At 41.7% G+C, this 22153-nt stretch overlaps 1 protein-coding gene across 10 annotated transcripts in view; it reads left to right on the top strand.

Moving 5' to 3' along the window:
• The window catches only part of TTC13 (tetratricopeptide repeat domain 13), a 69118-nt gene that overhangs the window by 14454 nt on the left and 32511 nt on the right, over positions 1–22153 (top strand). For 4 of the 10 annotated variants that reach the window (XM_065894079.1, XM_065894080.1, XM_065894083.1 and 1 more), the window contains exons 2-4: positions 3036–3130; positions 6984–7059; positions 10284–10354. In XM_065894079.1, coding sequence (XP_065750151.1) covers positions 3036–3130; positions 6984–7059; positions 10284–10354 — 242 coding nt within the window. Of the gene's footprint in view, positions 1–3035; positions 3131–6983; positions 7060–10283; positions 10355–19546; positions 19613–21224; positions 21318–22153 lie in introns of all 10 variants that reach the window. The other 6 variants (XM_065894075.1, XM_065894076.1, XM_065894081.1 and 3 more) reach the window with 2 other exon arrangements.

Raw genomic sequence — 22153 nt, forward strand, 5'->3', positions numbered from 1 at the left:
GCGCAGTGGTTAAGCATCCACCTGCCAATGCAGGGGACACGGGTTTGAGCCCTCTTCTGGGAAGATCCCACATGCCGCAAGCAATTAAGCCCATGCGCTACAGCTACTGAGCCTGTGCTCTAGAGCCCGCGAGCCACAACTACTGAGGCCACGTGCCGCAACTACTGAAGCCCGCGCACCTAGGGCCCGTGCTCTGCAACAAGAGAAGCCACCGCAATGAGAAGCCCACGCGCCGCAAGGAAGAGAAGCCCCCGCTCGCCGCAACTAGAGAGAAAGCCCGCGCGCAGCAGCGAAGACCCAACGCAGCCAAAAATAAAAAAAAATATTTTTAATTAAAAAAAAAGTACACCTGAAACTAATATTATAAATCAACTATACTTCAATTACGATAAAAAATAAAATTATGTCGATGTTTATTTATTGAAACTAAAAAGAATTCCATAAAGTGGAGAGATTGTTAGAAGAGAATACAGCCATGTCTGTGTAGTGCTTTGCACAGGGCTCAACGTGTGAGTTCTCAAATGGTACCTTTCTTGAAAGGTAGGGGAGACAGGTTATTGATGAACGTATATCCAACTGCCTATCAACAAGCATTACTGGTTCTTCATTCTTGTCAGACTAAAGCCTTTCTCTGGGTCCATGACTTCCTAGTCTGACCAGTCACCTTTTTTATTTTCCAGCACCGACTCCCTCCTCTAGCTAGGGTGGTCTGCTCACTGCCCCTTTGCATTTGCTTGCCTTTGTGTTTCTGTACACCACTCATTCCGCCTGGAGTATCCATTCCCTTTCTGCCCGCCATTCTGAACCCATCCATCCTTTAAACCCCGCTGTGCCTTGTGAGGCTTCACATTCCGGCTTCAGACACTGCTCCCCACCAGGGCTCTTGGATCCGTCATGTCCTTCTTCCTGTCGTTAGGATACACACATGTGAGAATTCAGCTAAATTGGTTCACGTGGTTTCTTGAACATAATTTTGTGCTCTTTAATGACTGCTGCATTAGAGCATATTTTAAAAAATAAGTTGTTGAGGCAAAATTCACATAATGTTGGGCTTCTCTGGTGGCACAGTGGTTGAGAGTCCGCCTGCCGATGCGGGGGACACAGGTTCGTGCCCCGGTCCGGGAAGATCCCACATGCCGCGGAGCCTGCGCGTCCGGAGCCTGTGCTCCGCAACGGGAGAGGCCACAGCAGTGAGAGGCCCGCGTACCGCAAAAAAAAAAAAAAAATCACATAATGTAAAATCAGCCATGTTCAAGTGAAGAGTTCAGTGGCATTGAGCACGTTGACCAGGTAGTGCGATTACCTCAAAACATTTCCATCACTACAAAGTAAACTCCCTTGCCCGTCAGCAGGGAGTTTCTCTCCATTCCCTCCTTCAACCGCCAAGGTGCATACTGCGTCTATGGATTTGCCTATTCTGGACACTTCATATAAACGGAATCATACAATACGTGACCTTTTGTGTCTAGTTTCTTTCACTTAGTTTTTGTTTTGGAGGTTCTTCCATGTTGTAATATGTATCAGTACTTCATTCGTTTTTTAAAAAATATTTATTTATTTTTGGCTGCGTTGGGTCTTAGTTGAGACACGTGGGATCTTTCGTTGTGGCACGTGGGTTTTCTCTCTCGAGTTGTGGCACGCAGGCTCCAGAGCGTGTGGGCTCTGTAGTTGCAGCACGGACTCTCTAGTTGTGCCACATGGGCTCAGTAGTTGCGGCGTGCGGCTTCGTTGCCCCGCGGCACGTGGGATCTTAGTTCCCCAACCAGCGCTCAAACGCGCGTCCCCTGCATTGGAAGGAAGATTCTCAACCACTGGACCACCAGGGAAGTCCCCACTTCATTCATTTTTAAGGCTGAATAATATTCCACTATATGTATATACCACAATTTGTTTATCTGTTTTCTGTTGATGGACATTTAGGCTTTTTCCACCTTTCGGTTATTGTAAATGGTGCTGCTATGAACATGTGCGTATGTGTGCTTGTCTGAGTCCCTGTATTCAGTTCTTTGGGGTACGTACCTAGGAGCGGAATAGCGGGACCAGGTGGTAATTCTATCTTTAACTTTTTGAGGAACCAGCCAACTCTACAGTGGCCACACAGTTTTACATCCCCATCAGCATTGCACAAGGGTTCAATTTCTCTGCCTCCTTGCCAGCACTTGTGATTTCCCGTTAAAAAAAAAAATTATAGCCATCCTAGTGGGTGTGAATTGGTACCTCCTTGTGGTTTGATTTGTATTCATTAGTTAATAATGATGTAGTGGCTGTTTGTATATCTTCGGAGAGTTGCCGGTTCAAGTCCTTTACTCGTTTTTAAAATGGGGTTGTCTTTTTCTTGTTGAATTTGAGGAGTTTTTAGATATTCTGGATACTAGATCCTTAGCACATACCTCTTAACATCAGGTTTTCCTGGCTTGACTTTGTTCCCCTCTTTGTGATTTTTTTTTTAACCTCTGGGAAATGCTGCCACATCAGAGGTATCCCATGAAAGGATCTTAACAGCTATGTTCACTGTTGTGAGGACAAAATCACCGAGGCGTGTGTGAGATACTTGGAAACTATAAAATGTTACGCAGTTGTAGAGGTGGAAGACAGGATGCCCCTTTTAGTGTTTTTTACCCTTGTCCTCGTTTTGATTTTGTGGATTCTTCACACTGCAATTCATAGTTAAGCACCTAAGAGCCCTACATCTAAGGTAAGGAGAATAACAAGGACTGTATACATCTAAGGTAAGGAGAATAACAAGGCCTGTATACATCTAAGGTAAGGAGAATAACAAGGACTGTATACATCTAAGGTAAGGAGAATAACAAGGACTGTATACATCTAAGGTAAGGAGAATAACAAGGACTGTATACATCTAAGGTAAGGAGAATAACAAGGACTGTATACATCTAAGGTAAGGAGAATAACAAGGACTGTATACATCTAAGGTAAGGAGAATAACAAGGACTGTATACATCTAAGGTAAGGAGAATAACAAGGACTGTATACATCTAAGGTAAGGAGAATAACAAGGCCTGTTTGCTTTTCAGAGTCATCCTTTTTGAACTTCCATGACTCCGACTGCGAACCCAAAGGACCACCACCCTGTGACTCTTTGCTTTCTCTCAACACTGAAAAGATTCTGGTATGCATCTTCTATGCCTTCTGTTTTTGTGACCTGAAACATGGTGACACTAGTTCCAAAAGGTGGAGATTGCGTCTGTTTATCGACTAGGAGTTGAGTCCAGTTGCATAAGGTAAAGATAGGTCATCTGGTGTTTAGTCACATTGAATTATTATGTCTTATGCGTTGGATGGTTGGTCATTCTGGACCTAGGACTCTTTACTTTCAAGTTCCAAGGAATAAAGGAGATCATGGCTGAACCTTACTTCTAGGAGCCTTACGGATTTGAAGGTAGCGTATATAATCTTATTTTTCTAGTCTTTGCCTGTGTATCTTTTATATCTATGTTTTTTAAATCAGTACCAGCTAAGCTGTACCAGAGACCTCTCCGTTCCAGGGACGAGCACCTGGCACCGTGCCACATAACGTGCATCTACCTATGGTGCTAGCGTGTGTGCCCCTCTGGCCCGGCTGCCTCAACGTGCCAGGGTATTTTTGTTCACACTTAATTCTGTGAGGCTGCTCTTCTTTCAGTGCCCAAGGTTAACAGTTTTTCACCAGGCCTTTTCCTTCAACATCCACATAGATATTGTTGGCTTCCTTTGTTTAAAATTTCCCTTTAGGGATACTCTTTTCTTCTCCAGACAAAGCTCTTCTGCCTTTTCATGTAAGAACTACTCAGTATGGGTAAAAACTGCAAACTAGAGAATGATCAACTGATCTTACTTAACTCATCGCGTAGCCGTCAACATGGTATATGGAAGAACTTTTGAATTAACCTTGTCCCAAACCAGAATGGGCTACTTTGTGAAGTAGTGAGTTGGCCATCACTGAAAACATTTAAATAGAAACTGGATCATCCCCACCTTGGAGAAGTGATTAGATTCTTAGAGTTATTAGGGACCTTCTTGCTGATAGTAATTCAAATATTACCTACTATTTGCCTTTCCAGTTTAAGATGGCACTAGCTAGTAACTTATGGGAGAAAGCTGATAAGTCTAGGCCTTTTGTTTTCCCTAGGTTGAAAATATGGGAGTTAAACTCTTCATTCATTCATTCATTTTCCAGATATTTATTTTGCACCTATTTTTGTCAAGTGTTGAGCTAAGCAAGTACTTAGCCAGGCAGTGGTGAGCCAGAGAGGCTTGGTCCCAGCACTTAGGGCTCTATAGCTACTAATCAAATAATTATACAAGTAAGCATAGACGTATAACTGTGCAAATCATGTGAAGGAAAAACAAAGGGTCAACATAATCTCCCTTAAGTTAGGGGTATCAGGCAAGACAGCTCTCAGGAATTGAACCATGAGCAGGGACCGGAAAGGTGGATTGGAGTTAGTCTACTAGCAATGTGGGGTTGTGGGTTTAAACTTCCTTGGTCATGGCTGCTCCACTCTGTCCACAGAAGATATCTATAGTTGCAGTATTAGACGTGGGGAAGATTCTTTTTGATCAGGAAATGAATTTGTCCCTACTATACTTTGCCTGCCCACTTCTGTTATAAATTTTATTTCTAATATAATACAAACCCTTTAAAATCAGATACGCTCTTCAGCATATTCTGATTGTTGCTTAGTAAATGATTTCTTCTTCTTATGGGATTTCATTTCTCTTCTCTTCCCATCTTTTTTGCACAGTCTTGGCAAATGGTTGCCAAGACCTTCGTTGAATACTGCATGAAATAATAAAAAGTTTTTGAAGTATTAAAAGCGTTGTTTATAGACCCCTTTCCTTGGCTCTAAGCAACTTATTAAGTAGAAAATGTTTTGCACTTACGTGTTTGTCTGTAAGCAGCTGGTAAAGAGGAAGGACTTATGTCTGGCCACACCTGGATGTATGTACAGTGCTGTGCTGTCCTCACGTGTTGTGGAATCTACCACTTCCTAAAGAAGCCGAATGAGGTTCCCATGTGTGGAAGCTCCCAGCTGTAGAGCAAGGCAAGAAAGAGCTGACAGCGTTCCCCTCTAGCCATCCAGGTTTTACTGGAAGAAACAAAGTATAAACATTCCCAAAGCGGTAGAATTTTCAGGTGTTTCATTTGGTTTGGGGTCCTGAATGGAATGAAGCGAGAACTCTGAGTCTCCCGAGATGGGATGCCCTTCTGACCTGTGTCTTTTAACTTGTGTTCTAAGTAGAGGTAGCTTATTCTTGACTTGTTTTACAGGCAAACCCAAAACCACTCTGTATCCGAACATCAATCTTGACTTTGTGTAGGGAATGTAGGTGGAAATACCTGTTACTCTGTTGAGTCAGTGAAGCCCAAGAGACTATGGCTAATGAGTACCCATCGTTAGCCAAAGAGCATATCCATCAGTCAGAAGAGTCACCTGTGTAGAATTATTTGGCTGCCATACATGCCTGTAGGCATCTGTACAATGGATTAACAAAAAGAGGAATTCAAATAATTGAGATGTCACTTGGTTCTGATCGTAAAGTTTTGCCAAAAGCGACATCTTTAGTCTTGTATTATCTTAGCTTTTCCTGTCTCTGTGTATGTACAAGTTTTAATCATGTCTTAGGTGAATCTGGTATGAAGCTATCATTTTAACGTGTACCCTGTAGGCTAAGCATATCACAACTTAGTGTCAGCAGTCAAATCTTCTGGCAGAGTGACAGCTGTTTGCATAATCAGACATGATTCGTCTCCAAAACACAATAGAGCCGTCATTTTGTATGTTGGACCATTGCTGCCTATAGAATCTTTCCAATTGCTAAGCTAACTTACTTAGTTTTTCCCTAGCTTCCGCTTTTGCTTTAGCTTTTCTGCCAAGTGTGCATATGCGTGTCTTCAGATGCACCAAGTAGTGTGGTTATGTTCATCGCCTGCTATGCGTTATTTAATAGCATGTCTTGTTTCTTGGTCAGGTTTGGCTGGTCCTATTATGGTGTCATCCCTGTACCACCTATAGCTTTTTTTTAAAAGATTTTTTTTGATGTGGACCATTTCTAAAGTCTTTATTGAATTTGTTACAATATTGCTTCTGTTTTATGTGTTTTTTTTGGTTTGTTGGCCACGAGGCATGTGGGATCTTAGCTCCCCAACCAGGGATCGAACCTGGGCCCCCTGCATTGGAAGGCGAAGACTTAACCACTGGACCCCCCCAGGGAAGTCCCAACAAACTGTAGCTCTTACTTCTGAACTATTTTTAAAGTTTAAAAGGCAATATTCTGGGGGACTTCCCTAGCGGTGCAGTGGTTAAGAATCCACCTGCCAATGCAGGGGCATGGGTTCGAGCCCTGGCCCGGGAAGATCCCACATGCCGCAGAGCAGCTAAGCCCATGCACTACAACTACTGAGCCTGCGCTCTAGAGCCTGCGAGCCACAACTACTGAGCCCGCGAGCCACAACTGCTGAAGCCCGCGCCCCTAGAGCACGTGCTCCGCAACAAGAGAAGCCTCCGCAATGAGAAGCCCGAGCACTGCAGTGAAGAGTAGGCCCTGCTCGCCGCAACTAGAGAAAGCCTGCGCGCAGCAACGAAGACCCGACGCAGTCAGAAATCAATAAGTTTATTTAAAAAAAATTCTGTTATAAAGCCACTTTGGAGACCAAACACTAGAGTGTGATGTTTGTAACATGATCGATGTCATTGAGTAGTCTGTGGAGGGAGCTTTGAAACAGCCGGGAAGATTAATCCCCATGAAAGTAAAAAGATAGGTGTTCCTGGAAACCAAAAACCACTAGTGATAAGAAGAGGAAGCAAATCAGTTACAGCACAAATTGTGTCCCTGAAGTACATGATTGATATGACTTAATGTGAATATTTTCTTGCTTTCGTATAAATCGAATGTAGCTTTAATTCTTTTAAATACAGGTTTCATGGTAAGTTTCTCCTCATCTGCGATAAGCTAAAAATGTATGTTTGTTTTTATTTCAGAGCCAGGCCAAGTCTATTGCCGAACAAAAGAGATTCCCATTTGCTACTGATAACGACAGCACAAATGAAGAGTTAGGTGAGACTTGACTCGGGGGCTGTTCCTGGGAGATTTGCCTAGAATTTATGATCAGATGCAGGTAGGCAGGATGGTGAGACAGAAAGAGCACAGAGCCTGGCTCTGCCGGCACGAGAGGTTTGATCTTGGGTAGGGAGGGCATTCAACCCTTGTGAGGGTCTCGGTACTATAAGTCATAAAATAAAAGGTCTGGATGGAATCCGTAAGGACTGTTCCACACCTCTGTTTCTATGGAGATTAATAATTATGGTAACGAGTTCTTATGAGCTACTAGCGTTCATTAGAAGGTTATTTGTGTGCTGTCATCAAATATGAACAATAGAGAAGTAAAAGCAGGAGAGAATCATACCTACTTCAGTCTTCTTTGTAATAAAATAGCTAGGTTTGAGTTAATTTTACTGTGGGGCCAATCAGTTATTGTTGGGTCTAAGCATGTGGGTGTAGAAAGTTGAGTTCATTCTAATCGGCAAACGGGTCACGCAGTTTGGCTTGTTCGAGGCACGTCTTAAAACAGTCTGGTTTCTCCAGTGTCTGATATGCTCTGGGTGTGTCTCCATCAGTGCCTGGTCAGCTCACACTTGAAAGAGTGGAAACAAAATTGAATAGAGGACTGAACACTGCAGCTGGACAGATTTCACATAAGTGCGTTCTCCCACATGTTGCCTGGTGGCCCAAAGCGCCTGCAGAAATTTTTTTCTGTCTGATTTACACATAACCATTTTATCCTTTCTTCTACCATATGCATTTTATATTAAGACTGAGCACTTCTTGTATTGGCTTCTTCCTTTGTTAGTGCAGATAATTGAGAGTTGACTATTTTGAAAGTATTAATCACTTTTTGTTTATATTCTTTGAGTGGGCTTGGAGAATTAATTATCCTTTAAGGCATCAGATTTGGTCTCTGTTGTAGTCCTTGGATTCTGTTGAGCCTTATATTCATTTATTAAATAATGAATTAAGAGTCTAACGTGTGCCAGGCCTGTCCTGTGCTCTAAGAATAATCGTAGTACACCCTGGGATAGGATAGGCCCTGAGCTGGCTTAGGAGCTTTTGAACCTCAGTATTTTTTTTTCTTGGAAAAATGACCTCTGTCAACATACACGTTGTACGGAGACGTGGAATTGCTGGTTATTAGCAATTTCTGGGAGATTCCAGCTATCCGAGTTTTTTCTTTATGTCTTTGAACTCCCACAACCAAATTTAGATCCTAGTACGAACAGTTCTTTATATTTGTCCAAGATTTAGGTTACTTTTTAATGCATACTTTTGGGTTTTTCTCAAAAAAATATTTACTTTTAGATGGAAATATTTGAGAGCTGCATTTGATTTTATTTGAGTGGAGTTCAGTAGGCTAGCCAAGGACGAAAATTTTCAACATGTTGCCAAGTATAACATCTGTCCGCTAAAGCCGTATTTGTTTTCATGGGTCACTTATTCATTTGTTCATTCAACAGATATTTACTGATTATGGGAAGATAGATAGGAAATTCTGAAAATTTAGATCTGAAAGGAATCTAAGAAAATTTTCTACAGGCTTGTTAAGCAAGACTCAGAGAGTCATGAGAGCGACTGAGGTCCCTGTGGTGACACAGCCAGCGAGTGGCGGGGCCAGAATCTGAGCCCAGTTCTTGGCTTTCTAAAGTATCTTCCTACACTCAAAAATGCACAAGTTTATGTTTCAGCCCCTGTTCATCCAATCATCAAGGAATTCAAACGATTTTGCAGTCCAGCCCCGTGCACAGTAGTTTCAGTGTAGCCCAGAATTGTCTCAGAGATGGGTGGGTCCTGGAGCCAGGCAGCCTGTTTCCTTTGTCTCGCTGCGTGCTGTCTTTGGACAGTTTAAATGCTTCATTTCCTTGTCTGCAAGTGGGGATGACAGTTGTACCTCCCTCACTGCGATTGAGGAGTAAATGGGTTATGATACATGCATATAATCAGGATTGTGCCTGGCACGTATTAAGGGTACTGTACATGTAACTATTATTGTTGTTGTTGTTTTTGCTACTAATGCCGCTGACCCCCGCCGAAGAGGTCTCTGGTTATCTCATTGTCTGCTACAACTACCTGAATAGTATCCATTCCCATTATTCTGAATAGCGAGTTTGAGCTTAATTATCTTTTCAAAAAAATTAGGATGGAAACAGTCCTCTTCTCATGTTGATGAATGCCCCCAAAAGCTCTTGTATGTTTCTGAACTTTACTTTTCTCAGGTTAGTTATAAAGACACTCTAAATCTCTTTCTGCATTTAATGTTTCGACTACTTTTTAGTGTCAAGGAATTTAAACTCTGAATGACCTTAAAAGTTTTAGTTACCCATCTTCTTGAACACGTAATTATGTCCTTGAATTAGAGGGTTGCATAAAGTCTTTTTTGCAAAGAAATACGATCAAAATAGTATTATATTGAGTTAGGAATACAATTTTTCAGGGATATTTGGGACTTTAGGGAGTTAGGGCAAATATTATAGATAAAAATGTAATCTAGAATATTAAAATTTATTGGTTTTTTTTTTGACAGGTGAAAACGTTTAGTCTAAGTTGTGCCATGTTTTAAGAGATATTCATGGCTCTAATTTCAAAATACCACTTACCTAAACAATTTGATGAAAAACTATTTGTGATCTCTGGAGTATATTTTGAGTAGTGTCTCGACTATATTTTGAATAGAAGAGCTAGAGAAAAGACTCGTGGCCTTTCGCAGTGCTGTGAATTATATCTACAGTTAAGCACCATATCGATATATATTAATCGGAGCCTCTGTTTTGTTCTTACTGAGTAATTGGCAGTAAATTCAGCACCTGCAGGAATCGCGATATGTGATGCTATTGGGGTATTTCTTCTAACTTTCACAGTAAAGTCACATTGCCATGTTATATGGACATTATTCAGGCTTATTACTAGCTCTTTTGTATATATAGATAAGAAACATCGTAAAGATTATTTGGTATTTGAAAGTGAGTGATGGGCTTAGAAAAAGATAATTACTTCTTGTAGGCAGGTGTTTTATAGATGGCTTTAATAATTTAAATCTAGATGGAACTAGAAGACTGATTAGCAAGTGCTGAGTGGTAGGAGAATTCAATTACATCTTATTAACTTCTAGGTTTTCTTTAACTGCTTCTAGTCCTTGGAGCTGCCTTTTAAGATTTGGTAAAGAATTTAGTTACCGATTCCAGTCTGAGATCCTTTATTCGTTCCTTTAATGTTTCTGTATTTTTTCATAGCTATTGCATATGTGTTGATTGGCAGTGGTCTCTATGATGAAGCAATAAGACATTTTTCAACAATGCTTCAGGTAATTTTTCTTCTTAATTATATGATTGCAAGTTTATAGTCACGACAAAAATATGGACTTATGCATAGCTAAAGTGCTGCAATAAAACATGGATTTTAAGATTTTACAAGAAAGTAAAGGAAATCAGCCCTGACTGAGCACTTTCTTAGTGCAGGCCTTGTAACATGCTCTCATTTAATCTTTGCAGTATTACTTTATTTTAAAGGAGGAAAATGCGATCTAAGGAGATGAGGCAATTTGCTTGTAGTCTCCCCACCATCAGGTGGCAGAGGTGAGATTCAAACCGAGTTTCAAAAAGACAGACGTTAGCTTCAGTTCATATTCCTCTCTACCTTGATATCTCGCATGAGATGTGGACACTGGAAATTCTTAGAGCTACGGATGTTTACTCTCCATGCAGGAGTTGATCTGCACGCTTAAGTCCATTCGTGGATTTGTTTCTCACCTTAAAGTATAATTATGAGACTCTTCAGTGGAAGTATTGGGCCTCTATCGATTGATGGCTGTGTTAAAATCCGGTACAGACCAAGTGCTATCATACGCAAGTGTAAGAGTTGCATAGGAGACCTGCAATGCAGCCTGACATTGCTGGCTGTGTATCTCAGGTCACGATTTAACTGTACAGATGCCTGGCCATTATCCGTTCTCTGTCCAGGAGGGTCACGTAGAGTTAGAAATACCCAAGTTCTCATCTACCCTGCTGCTTACTAGCAAGTTATTTAACCACCTGGATTATGGGCATAATAATAACTACCCCCAAAATATTCTCGTTCAGTTTGAATGAAATATCCTAAAAAGTACTTTACTAGGTGCCTGGCACATAGTAAGTGCTCAGTTAATTTCAGCTATTCAAAGGACCATTCTGGCATATTCATCTGTGCTAATACAGTAAGAGCCAATAGATAGTTTACAATCCAGCAGGCAGACTTAATTTTAAAGTATTATTTTTGAAATTTTTGCTCTGCTTTTGTTTTCTCTTTTTAAACATATAATTAATTATGTTGACAATTCTATCTTCACTCTCAAATAATCAATAAGACATTTTTATAGTTATTACTTTAAAGTGCTTAGATCCAAGCGGCTATGTGTTTGAGTGGTCATAGGGAATAATATTCTTCAGCGGAGTTTAAAGTACGATGGGTAGATTATAAAGTTCTAAAAATCGCCTTTCTGTTTACCACTGCAGTATTCAAAAAGGTAAGAAAGCACTTTAACACCCTGGCTTGAAAGGGAGGTTTTGATACATTTATAGGAACAAATGTCAGTTAATTTACGGTAGCCAACAGAAGACAACAGTACAGGCTTGCAGACATATTAGCAATTCATTTAACTTTTTGAAAAATATTGTTATCCGTCTAGCTGAAGGCAATATAACAACGTTAAAGAAAAAACTTTAAGTAATGAAAAATTTCCTAATTCTGCCACTCTACCGTTATTTAAGTTTATGACCTTTTCAAAGTATGCATTTGTTTTTTATAATCTGAACTTACGTACTATTTTGTATTACTTTTTTACTTAATTTTATAAATGTTTCTCAGTCTTTCTCTACAATCATAATTTTAGTGACTCCATGGTATCTCTGTTGTCCATTTATTATCGTAAGACATCTATTCCTTGCAGTTGCATTCAGAAAGTAGATCAGAATTTTTCTCTTTGTGCTATGAAAAGATATTAATATGTTGAAGTTTGATATAACATTTTCATCAATCTGCGTTGGGTTGCTTTCGACTGGTAAATTTTTCTTTGAGAATGTGTGGGTTATAAGGTTGGACTGGTGACTGGTGATTCAGGCTACGATGGGGCAGGAATAGAGGATGATGGAGCAGCAGAAAGTTCAAATGCTGCGGGCCCGCAGAAGACGAGACTGCGTTGTCATTCATGACACGTCTTTACATGGGAATTCAATGCCTTTGGCTTTCCTGCCGGTGCTCTTCTTGGGGATGTCTCTCTTCCCCTTTGTTTCGGTGCTTCCCAGCCTTTTCTGCATTATAACACACGTGGAAAATCATGACACGCTGGAGTAAGCAGGAGCAAATTTAGAGACATCCAGATAGAGCCTGGTGAAAATCTGTCACATTTTCTTTACGTTATGTGACTATGCTAAATGCAAAATACAAAGATTTGACATTAAGTGCTAAAATTCTTTTTAAAAATTTTAATAAGAGACTTGATCCTGCTTTTCTGGACATAACTTTTCCATATTAGGCTTTATGTTTGAAACGGATGTACATAATTCCTGTTTAAGAGCTTTTCATGGGTTTCTTCAAATCTTTGATAGCCAATCTCATCAAGAAACTGCACAACCACACGGTAGCAAGTGTCCAAAGATTAGTTATTGCTACTTCTCTAATTGACCAAAACTCCTTTTCTTACCATGAATCAGAATTTGCATAAATCAATCTCTTTATATTGTATTTTTAAAGTATGACCATTCTTTAAATCTAACTGCTCTTCCTTTTCTTTTATTGGCAAATGCAGCAATACTGGGTCTTGGCAGTAATGAAACTGATTTTTACCCCAGCAATACTTTTTCGTATCCAGTATTCAGAATAGTGGTAAAGCATTTCTTCAAGCATGGAGGGATGCCAAGTTAGGACTCAACCTAGCATCACCAGAGGGTCATTTTTTGTCAGTATATGCTATCAGATGTTCACCTGTTCCTTGCAGGATCTTTCCACATGTGCGACAACTCTTTATTTATTTATTATTTAAAAAATTTTTTTTTGCGGTACGCGGGCCTCTCACTGTTGTGGCCTCTCCCGTTGCGGAGCACAGGCTCCGGACGCGCAGGCTCAGCGGCCATGGCTCACGGGCCCAGCCGCTCCGCGGCATGTGGGATCCTCCCGGACCAGGGCACGAGCCCGTGTCCCCTGCATCGGCAGGCGGACCCTCAACCACTGAGCCACCAGGGAAGCCCAACTCTTTTATTTTTAAGCCAATAAACATCGTTTAACAAATCTTCAGTGATAACTGTTCACAGACAAGCTTTTCCAGTTTTTTTTAGCTTGTTATCTCCCGACAAAGTGTTTCTCTTGGACAGCCCGCGAACTCCAGGGTGAAGCCGGAGTGCATAGAATCAGACTTCATTCATAGAAAGCTGAAGACAGATGGGGCCATGGGGGCTAGGATTTTATTATAGTCACCATTTATATAGGATCATTTAATGTGAAATTTGAATCTATGCATGAGGGCCACTCATATTCCAGAGTGACCTTTTGATGTAAAGCTTTTATACTTTCTTGTGGTCTTAGCTCCAGCATCAGAGAACAAACTTAAGGGCTATTTCCATAATCTTTGTTGTGTCAAACTGTTCCTTTGAATATGTATCCAAGTATGGGTTGTTTGGCACGTCTATAAAGGAATACAGTGTTCCTTGAGCATCAGGGTTTCCAACTGAGCACAATTTCAAGACTTAATAGATCTGTCCGTCTTCATTGGAGCCTCTTGATTTTAAAAGCATATCAGTCAGTGTTGTCTCCACGTCAGTGTCCTTGTGTCACTTGCACATGTGTCAGCACCTCCATCATAGCGTTCTTGAAAGCGGGACCCTTTCCTGATGTCTGTGCTGCTTTGATGCTCATGCAGGGCTGGGTGACGTAAGTGCTGTGACAATGTTATGAGGCAGTTGGCCTTTGCTGTTAGTTGTGTGACCTTGAGCTCATCTGATTCTGATCTGATTCTGGTGGAATTGAATTCATGAAAGAACTTCGCATTAGCAGACAAAGTGTAAAGCATTCCTCTGCACGTGATCTTGTAACCGTCTTTTATGTACATATGTATGTGCGCCTGCCACTTACACAGAACTTAATCCTTGTTACGTTGCTGTGCAGTGACGTTTTTGACTTATTCGTTTGTCTTTGATCCAGTGACTTTCGAGTTTGAACAAAAAGCCAGCCTTGTGGTGGAAAAATTAATATTTGTAAATTTTAAAATCACTATGTAAATAATATAATGAAGGTGGTAAATTAGACTTTTGTGGGTTTAAAAAAATTGATTCTTTTGAGAATTGAGACATTTAAGTGGACATGATCCAGTAAGATAGCAGTCTTATTATACCATGATTTTGCATTTGCATAAAGTGAGTGATATTGGATGATTGAAATATTAGTTGAATTTAATTCATTTAAAATTCTGAAAACTTTATAAAGTGTAAATATTATTAGACTTGTGTATTCAAAAATACTTTGAAATGATATTCTGAGCTCAATTAGTTTTTAGAAATAAACATTGTTTTTTATTTGAAACCATAATTCATTGTGACATTTCATAAAGAAAGAGTTTTGACTTGTTAACATCCAAAGCCAGTGATAAAGTAATAAAGTTGTATCAATCAAAAAAAGCAATAAAATCTACTATTTATATTTAGGAACCTGTAATACTAGGCTATATTGTGGTGTGGTAACAGCCACAATAATTATAGATCCTTCTACGCTGTCGAAAAGAAATTCTAAAAAGAACGTGTAAGTTGAATACTAGAGAAAACAAACGTGCATCTGTAACGTCTTTAGGTTTTCTCCATTCGACTGACTCTTCTTTTCAGAATTTTCTTGCAACCGCACAGAAGGATGTTTAGTTATTGCGGTAGTTATCATAGTCTAGTATTACGGGTTCCAAATCGACTGCCTGCTCTCCCCTGATCCCACCAGACCCTCCCCAGCCGCAACTGAAAAAGAATTCCTACTCGTATCCTAGTGTCGCCAAGCTCAACGAATGGCACAGGGTTATGTGAGGCTACGTGTTCCACACACACGTGTGCCACTTACTTCATCACCAGCTCTGTCTGTGTGCCTCCTAAGTATCTCCTTTGTCCATCTGCTACTCCCGGCTCTGTTCAAACCACGGCTGAGCCACTTCCATCTGCCAGATGACAGATGGGGCTCTCGGTTCCTGGCTTCTCTCCTCACACCCTCCACACACACTCACATGTACATACCATACAAACATGTACTTTAAACACACATATACTTTGCTGCTACTTTTAGGTTAGAGATAAAAATCCTTAATGAGGTCCCTACCTGCCTCTCCAACCTGAGCTTGGAGATGCCGTGTTCCCCGCGTCCCTCTGAGCCTTTGTACCGTCTGCCCCCGCTGCCTGGACCAGTCATTCTGGGATTCCCCCATCCTCTACAGATCTCAACCCAGGTATCTCTCCCGTAGGAAATCCTTCCTAACCTTGTTTAAGTCTTTATACGTTTTCTAAAAGCACCATTTATTACTCTAGCATTTACTGAAGGTGTAACTTTACATTTATGTCTGTGATTCTTTGGCTGTGCTCCAAGAAGGCAAGCATCTTTTTTGCCTTCTGTGTTGGTTCTCGCTTACTATGGTATTCATAGCACATGGGCCGGGACATGGCTCATAGCTGGCCCTGAGTAAATATTTGTTGAATGAATGGCTCACATCCATATGACATATAGTGGAACAGAGGAGAGGGGCGTATCTATTTTCCAGGGGCATCTGGAAGGCGTCAGAAGAGAGGGTTCAAGGATTGAAGGACTTTCTTGGGCACAGAGGCCGTGGGTGGGTGTTTCAGGCAGATGAGAGCATTTGCAAATGCACCGAGCTTGGGAGACCCTGTTGTATCTAGGGAACTATTAAGTAATGCCAATTTTTATTATTATTTTAAGATTTTTTTTTTTTGATGTGGGCCATTTTTTAAAAGTCTTCATTGAATTTGTTACAATACTGCTTCTGTTTGATGTTTTGGTTTTTTGGCCGTGAGACATGTGGGATCTTAGCTCCCCAACCAGGTATGGAACCCACAGCCCCTGCATTGGAAGGCGAAGTCTTAACCACTGGACCACCAGGGAAGTCCCATTAAGCCAATTTTTTTTTTTTTTTTTGCGATACGCGGGCCTCTCACTGTTGTGGCCTCTCCCGTTGCGGAGCACAGGCTCCGGACGCGCAGGCTCAGCGGCCATGGCTCACGGGCCCAGCCGCTCCGCGGCATGTGGGATCTTCCCGGACCGGGGCACGAACCCGTGTCCCCTGCATCAGCAGGCGGACTCTCAACCACTGCGCCACCAGGGAAGTCCCCATTAAGCCAATTTTTAGAGTATGAATTGTGAGTGGGGCAGAGGAAGGAGGTGAACAGAGAGGCAGGAAAATGATCAGTACTTTTTGCAAAGGCATTTAGATGTTACCTCACTGTTTTTCAGATTACGAGGCGCTACCTTTTAGTGGGCCCTGAAATTAATTGGTGAGTCAAGACTAGCATTTTTTTAATGAAACATACCAGACGAGGAAGTACCAGATTACACTGTGTGTAGTGAGGCTCTTGATGCGACGTTAGTGACACTTGTTTCTGGTGTGTTTGTGTGTGTGTTTATGTATACACGTGTGAGTGTTCTGGGTTACGGTGTAAAATGTATTTCCTACTGTGGATGAGAGTGGAAATGTTCGAATTTTGCTAGTGTAGGTGCTGAGGGGCAGTGAACAGTCTCAGCCAGGGGAGTGTCATGATCACCCTGAGACGGCTTAGTGTGGGCCTGGAGACTGGATGGGAAGAAACAGGAGCGTGCTTAAGGCCATTGCAATAGCCAGGTGAGAGGGGAAGGCTGCAAACTGGACAGTGGCTGATCGATCAGCAGGTGAAAACACTGGGATATCTTGAGTAGATATGTTGGCTGGGGACATGAGGACGACTCCCAGGGTGGCTGGAGTGGCCACTGGGTGTATGGAGATGTCCGTCACGCAAGCAGAATAACTCGTTATTTAAATGCACTTTTTGCTAACTAACCTCCTGTCATCTGGTATAAAATTTTCCTCAGTTGAGGAGAAAAGCTTCTCTGAAAGTGGGGTTTCCTCTCCCTGGAGGCCTGTCATCAGCAGGCGTGAGCTGCGTGGGCTCACCAGCCCCACCCAGCCTGGCCGAGGTGCTGCTCTGTTGACTGTTCTGTCTTCTGGCAGGTGCCGTTGCTAGGAAAAACGTGAAGACCGTCTGACTTTGATTCCTCAGTGGAGAACTCTTTTTCCTGCTTCTCCTCACCCTCTGTACCTGTATCCCTCTCTCAAACTACTTGCTCTGCCTTTCTTTAAGCCAGGAGGAATATTTATGTGTTTATTTATTTATTAGTTTTTAATTTTTATTTTTGGCTGCGTTGGGTCTTCGTTGCTGCGCGTGGGCTTTCCCTAGTTGCAGCGAGCTGGGGCTACTCTTCATTGCGGTGCGTGGGCTTCTCAGTGCGGTGGCTTCTCGTTGCAGAGCGCGGGCTCTAGGAGCGCAGGTTTCAGTAGTTGCAGCACGCGGGCTCAGTAGTTGCAGCACATGGGCTCTAGAGCTCAGGTTCGGTAGTTGTGGTGCACGGGATTATTTGCTCTGCGGCACGTGGGATCTCCCCGGACCAGGGCTCGAACCTGTGTCCCCTGCATTAGCAGGCGGATTCTTAACCACTGCACCACCAGGGAAGTCTCCAGAGGAATATTTAAATGTTTAGTGTTATCTCTGGGTGACAGGATTGTAGGATGCCTTTTACCTTATTTTTTGAGCTTTTCTTCATCTCCTAAATTTTCTATAATTTATAATAAATTTTCTCTTTATTTATTTAAATACGATATTTTCAGTTGACAGTAGTTTTCTGTTATTTTCTGTAATATGTCTTACTTAACACTTTTTTTTCTGATTATAACTGTATGTGTGTTTGTTTTCAACAATTGAAAGGAATGCACCAGCGTATTACGCAGAATAGGAAGATACCTAGTAATCCCACTCTCTAGAGAAAACTACTGTTAGAGCTTTCTTTCTATGCACCTACTGGCCCACATAATCCTATATAAGTATTATTTATAAGAAGTGACTACCGTTCCTCTCTCGTTCTGTAACTCATACTTTTTCCCATTTAGCAAATAGCAGGGACAACCTTTCATGTCGGTTACACATACGTTATGAACCAGAGATCCAAAACTCTCTGGGAGCCAGAGAAACACATTAAATGAGCAAAGTGAATTGATGTAGTGTAGAGACCACGGGTGGGCTCATGGGAAGCTGGTGAGTACACACCCTTCATCGAAATAGGCAGCCGGTGCCTGTGTTTTTGTCACGTTCTCACATTCCCATGCCCGAATGTGGGTCTGTCATTGTTGGATTTTTTTATTTTCCAAGAGAAGCTAGAAATCTGTAATTATTTACTTGACTTTTTCCAATTCTCCATATACCCTGAGGCCCATCTGCAGGCTGGGCTGTAGGCAGCGATGCACCCACTTGCTACCTGAGGTGACGTACCTGATTCTGTTTATAGTAGCCTTTTTTTGTTTTTCAGCGCATAGCATCTTATCCTTTATTTTTTAGCACTTTCTCATCATTGAAGTTGTTGTGTCTTTTTCGGGAATACCCGCAGACACCCGATCTCAGATTTGAAACTGATAATAGATTAGCCTCTAAAATAGCTCATCTGCTGTAGCCCTGTCAGGTTCTTCCTTCAGGACCTTATAGCCAGAGGCTGTGTACTCTTCTTTCTTAAATATGCAGGGAAGCATTCAGAGAAGGGGCTAAGAATTGCACAGGTTAGATGCAGACGGGAGTTCACACCACTGCCCCACGTGTAGGGACTTGATGGCAGGGGCAGCAGACGCCCTGGTCCTTGGGACTGAGAGGCGTTGCATCCAGTCCACATGGGAGCAGGTTGCAGAAAGGGTCTGGTTCTCACTCTGACCCCTTAGAATAAAGGACTGTATTAATCCCCAACAGTCTGTGGAGTCGACTCACCTCTTGTTCCTTGTTGTGCTGGCTCCGACGGGTTCTCTCCTTTTCAGATGATTTCATGACTACCTGAAAGCAGACCAACTAGGAGGGGGCGTCACCCAGGCCCTTTACTCCTGTATCTGCTTCTCCGAACCTCCGTTTTCTCTCTGAGCTGTGTTTGCTGGTGGCCCAGCATAGAGTTGCTGAGAGGATTGCATTTTAAGTAAGACGACTGTGCGAGAGAAACTAGCACAGCGCTCAGTAATGTTGGTTTTCTCTATTTTTAAGTGGTTTTTTTTTTTTTTGATGTAAAACTCTTATTCATGTCTCATTCAAATGAGCTTTAGAAATATAGACTTTTGTGGTTGGGGACTGTGTATTGACTGACATGAGTAGCGGTAGCATAATGTAGAGCTGTCATTTGTGGCATTAACGTGCTTTAAGCAGAAACTGATTTGTTTTGTTTTGTTTTGTTTATGGTTTTTGACGTGTTTCTGTTTTGGTCTGAATAGGAGGAACCTGATCTGGTTAGTGCAATTTATGGCCGAGGGATAGCCTATGGAAAGAAGGGATTACATGTGAGTATGGAATAGTTATGCCTGCCATAGTGTCTACGTGATCAGACTCGGACCAGGGTTCCCGTAGAGCCCCTCACCGCTCCCCGGGCTCTGAGGGAACACGCAGTGGTGTCATTCCAGTTCACAGATGAGACCATGGCCGTAGGGGACTTCTCCAAGATCAAGTGGCTGGGATGTGGGGGGATGGGAGTTTCTGCCCAGGTCTTCTGAGGTTACTTTCTATTCCAAAAGGACAGCCTTTGGCAGCCTAAACTTAATTTCATGATGAGCTGGACATAAGCCTAGAAAAACACGAGACCTTGACTGGATTCCTGAGAAACACTCATTGCTGTAAAAGAGAGACGGGGCATCAGTAGTGTAGCAGGACTTAGAATCTGAGTTCCTTCCACAATTTTTAAAGGTTGAATAAAAGAACAAAGGTTTTTTTGTAAAATTTATTTTTAATTTGTTACCATACATTATACTTTCCCAGATAGATATGTCTCTGGAGGCTCATTCCCCTTATTTCTCTGAGGAATGCAGGAGAAAGGTTATAATAAGTATTGGATGGCCAGAAAGTTCGTCCAGGTTTTTCCATAAGATGTTCATATTTATTTCTAAATAAGTAGTTATGTCATTACTAAATTACTGGACTTTTCAGAAAATCTATTGAAGCTGGTTTTGAATAACAGTATGTCTCGTGATGTTACGGAAAAACCCGGATGAACTTTTTGGTCAACCCAATATATTTTGGTCAAAAAAGGCACTATGGTATAAAAATGAAGACTTTTCCTGAGAGTATATAGTAAATAATGAAGTGGTCTAAGATCAGATGTCCAAATGTTCAGTCTTGAACATTCTACGTAAACTTTTTCTATTAATTTCTTTTAAAAATATTCAAATGAAATTATGTCTTGAGGGAGAAGTGTCACTTTTGTATCTTTGCCAATTAAAAAAAACTGTCCTAATTGCCTGCCGGCCTACTGGAGAAATCTTGTATAATATTTGTATATTTCTGAGACTTGAGAAGGAAGACTGAGCAGGAACTCAGATTTGGGAATGAAGATGTTTAGGAAGGAAGCAGTGTTACATTCAGAGCATCAATAAATAGCCCTAGTTAGGTTCAGGGCATCAGTAAATGACCTAAGTTGCCCTAGTAAAGGTCAGCGATAAAGTAATTTGTAAATTTTAAAGAGAACAGGTTTACCTGGACTTCTCCAGGTGTAGGTGTGTAGGCCTAGGGGTTTTGATTGACACTGACACGGCTCCTCTCTGTTCCCTCATTGCCACTGGTCAGCGTCGTTTTGCACACTGGTGTCCGTATATGCTCATCCCTTGAAATTTGTTGATGTGGTGTTTCAATAGGTTAAACTGAGAAAATGTCTTGCCCTCTGTGGAACTTGGGATAGGTAGCCAGGTCCCATGTGCTGTTGATGGGTAGGTAGACTTGAGTGAGTTAAGTAATTGTAATAGAGCTTATTTAACTTGGCCGATCTCTTATTTAGAAGCTAAGTTCATATTTATTTCTAAATAAGTAGTTATGTCATTGCTAAATTATTAGTTTTTTCAGAAAATCTATTCAAGCTGGTTTTGAGGAACAGTGTATCTCATACTAAGCTAATGCCTTTTCAAGGACATTAAGAATGCTGAGCTTTCTCTGTTCGAACTGAGCCGAGTAATTACCTTGGAACCAGATCGTCCAGAGGTATTTGAGCAGCGAGCAGAAGTGAGTGTGGCTTTCTTTTTCCCTCTGTTGTTATTGGATTAGTCGAATCTCAGATTTTTTTCCTATTATTACATTACTGAGAAATTTTAAAACTCCCGTATACCTATTGTGTTTTCCTCCATACATACATAACGCCTTTAAACACAGTTGAAATTACTAGAAAACTATGGGCCGAGTGATACTCGTGATTTAACATATAACAGTAACATTTAGTATTAAGGTGTACAGTTTTGATGTGTACTACCACTGTCAATGTTTGTTGAAAAATATGTCCCCGTGTTTATTGTATACATGACTTACTTCAGCAAAACAATATGACAGTATGGTCAAATGAGATTTATAGCCTTTGGAAGCATGTGCGTGTGCGTGTGCGTGCGTGTGCGTGCGTGTGCGCGCACACTTGCATGTAATTTTTATGAGATATACCTATCTACATAGACATGTAGATCAGGTAAGGGTGACCATAACTGGAACTTGGGACTCACGGTGGAGACAGAGAGGCAACACGTGGTGACAGTTCCAGGTCACGTGTGTGACAGTGGACGCGGGAGAGGGGCTGCTTGGTCAGGAGCAGAGACGCATGGTCTGCTGGAGCCCTGGGACAGATCGGCAAGGGGAGAGGCGTGGGCGGTGTTTGCAGAGGCCTCACCGAAGAGGTGATGCTGGAGCTGGTCAGAAACCATGTCCTGGGGAGCAAGGTAGAGAAGGGCGTTCAGGCCAGAGAAAGGAATGTGTGCAAAGGCACCCCTTTTAAATGAAATGGGTCCATCTTACCATTTCCATAAAACGATAGTCAAGCATCCAGGTTTCATGTTGTATTTGTTTTCCTGCACATT

This window comes from Phocoena phocoena, chromosome 16 (assembly GCF_963924675.1).
Source record: "Phocoena phocoena chromosome 16, mPhoPho1.1, whole genome shotgun sequence".
Lineage (NCBI taxonomy): Eukaryota > Metazoa > Chordata > Mammalia > Artiodactyla > Phocoenidae > Phocoena > Phocoena phocoena.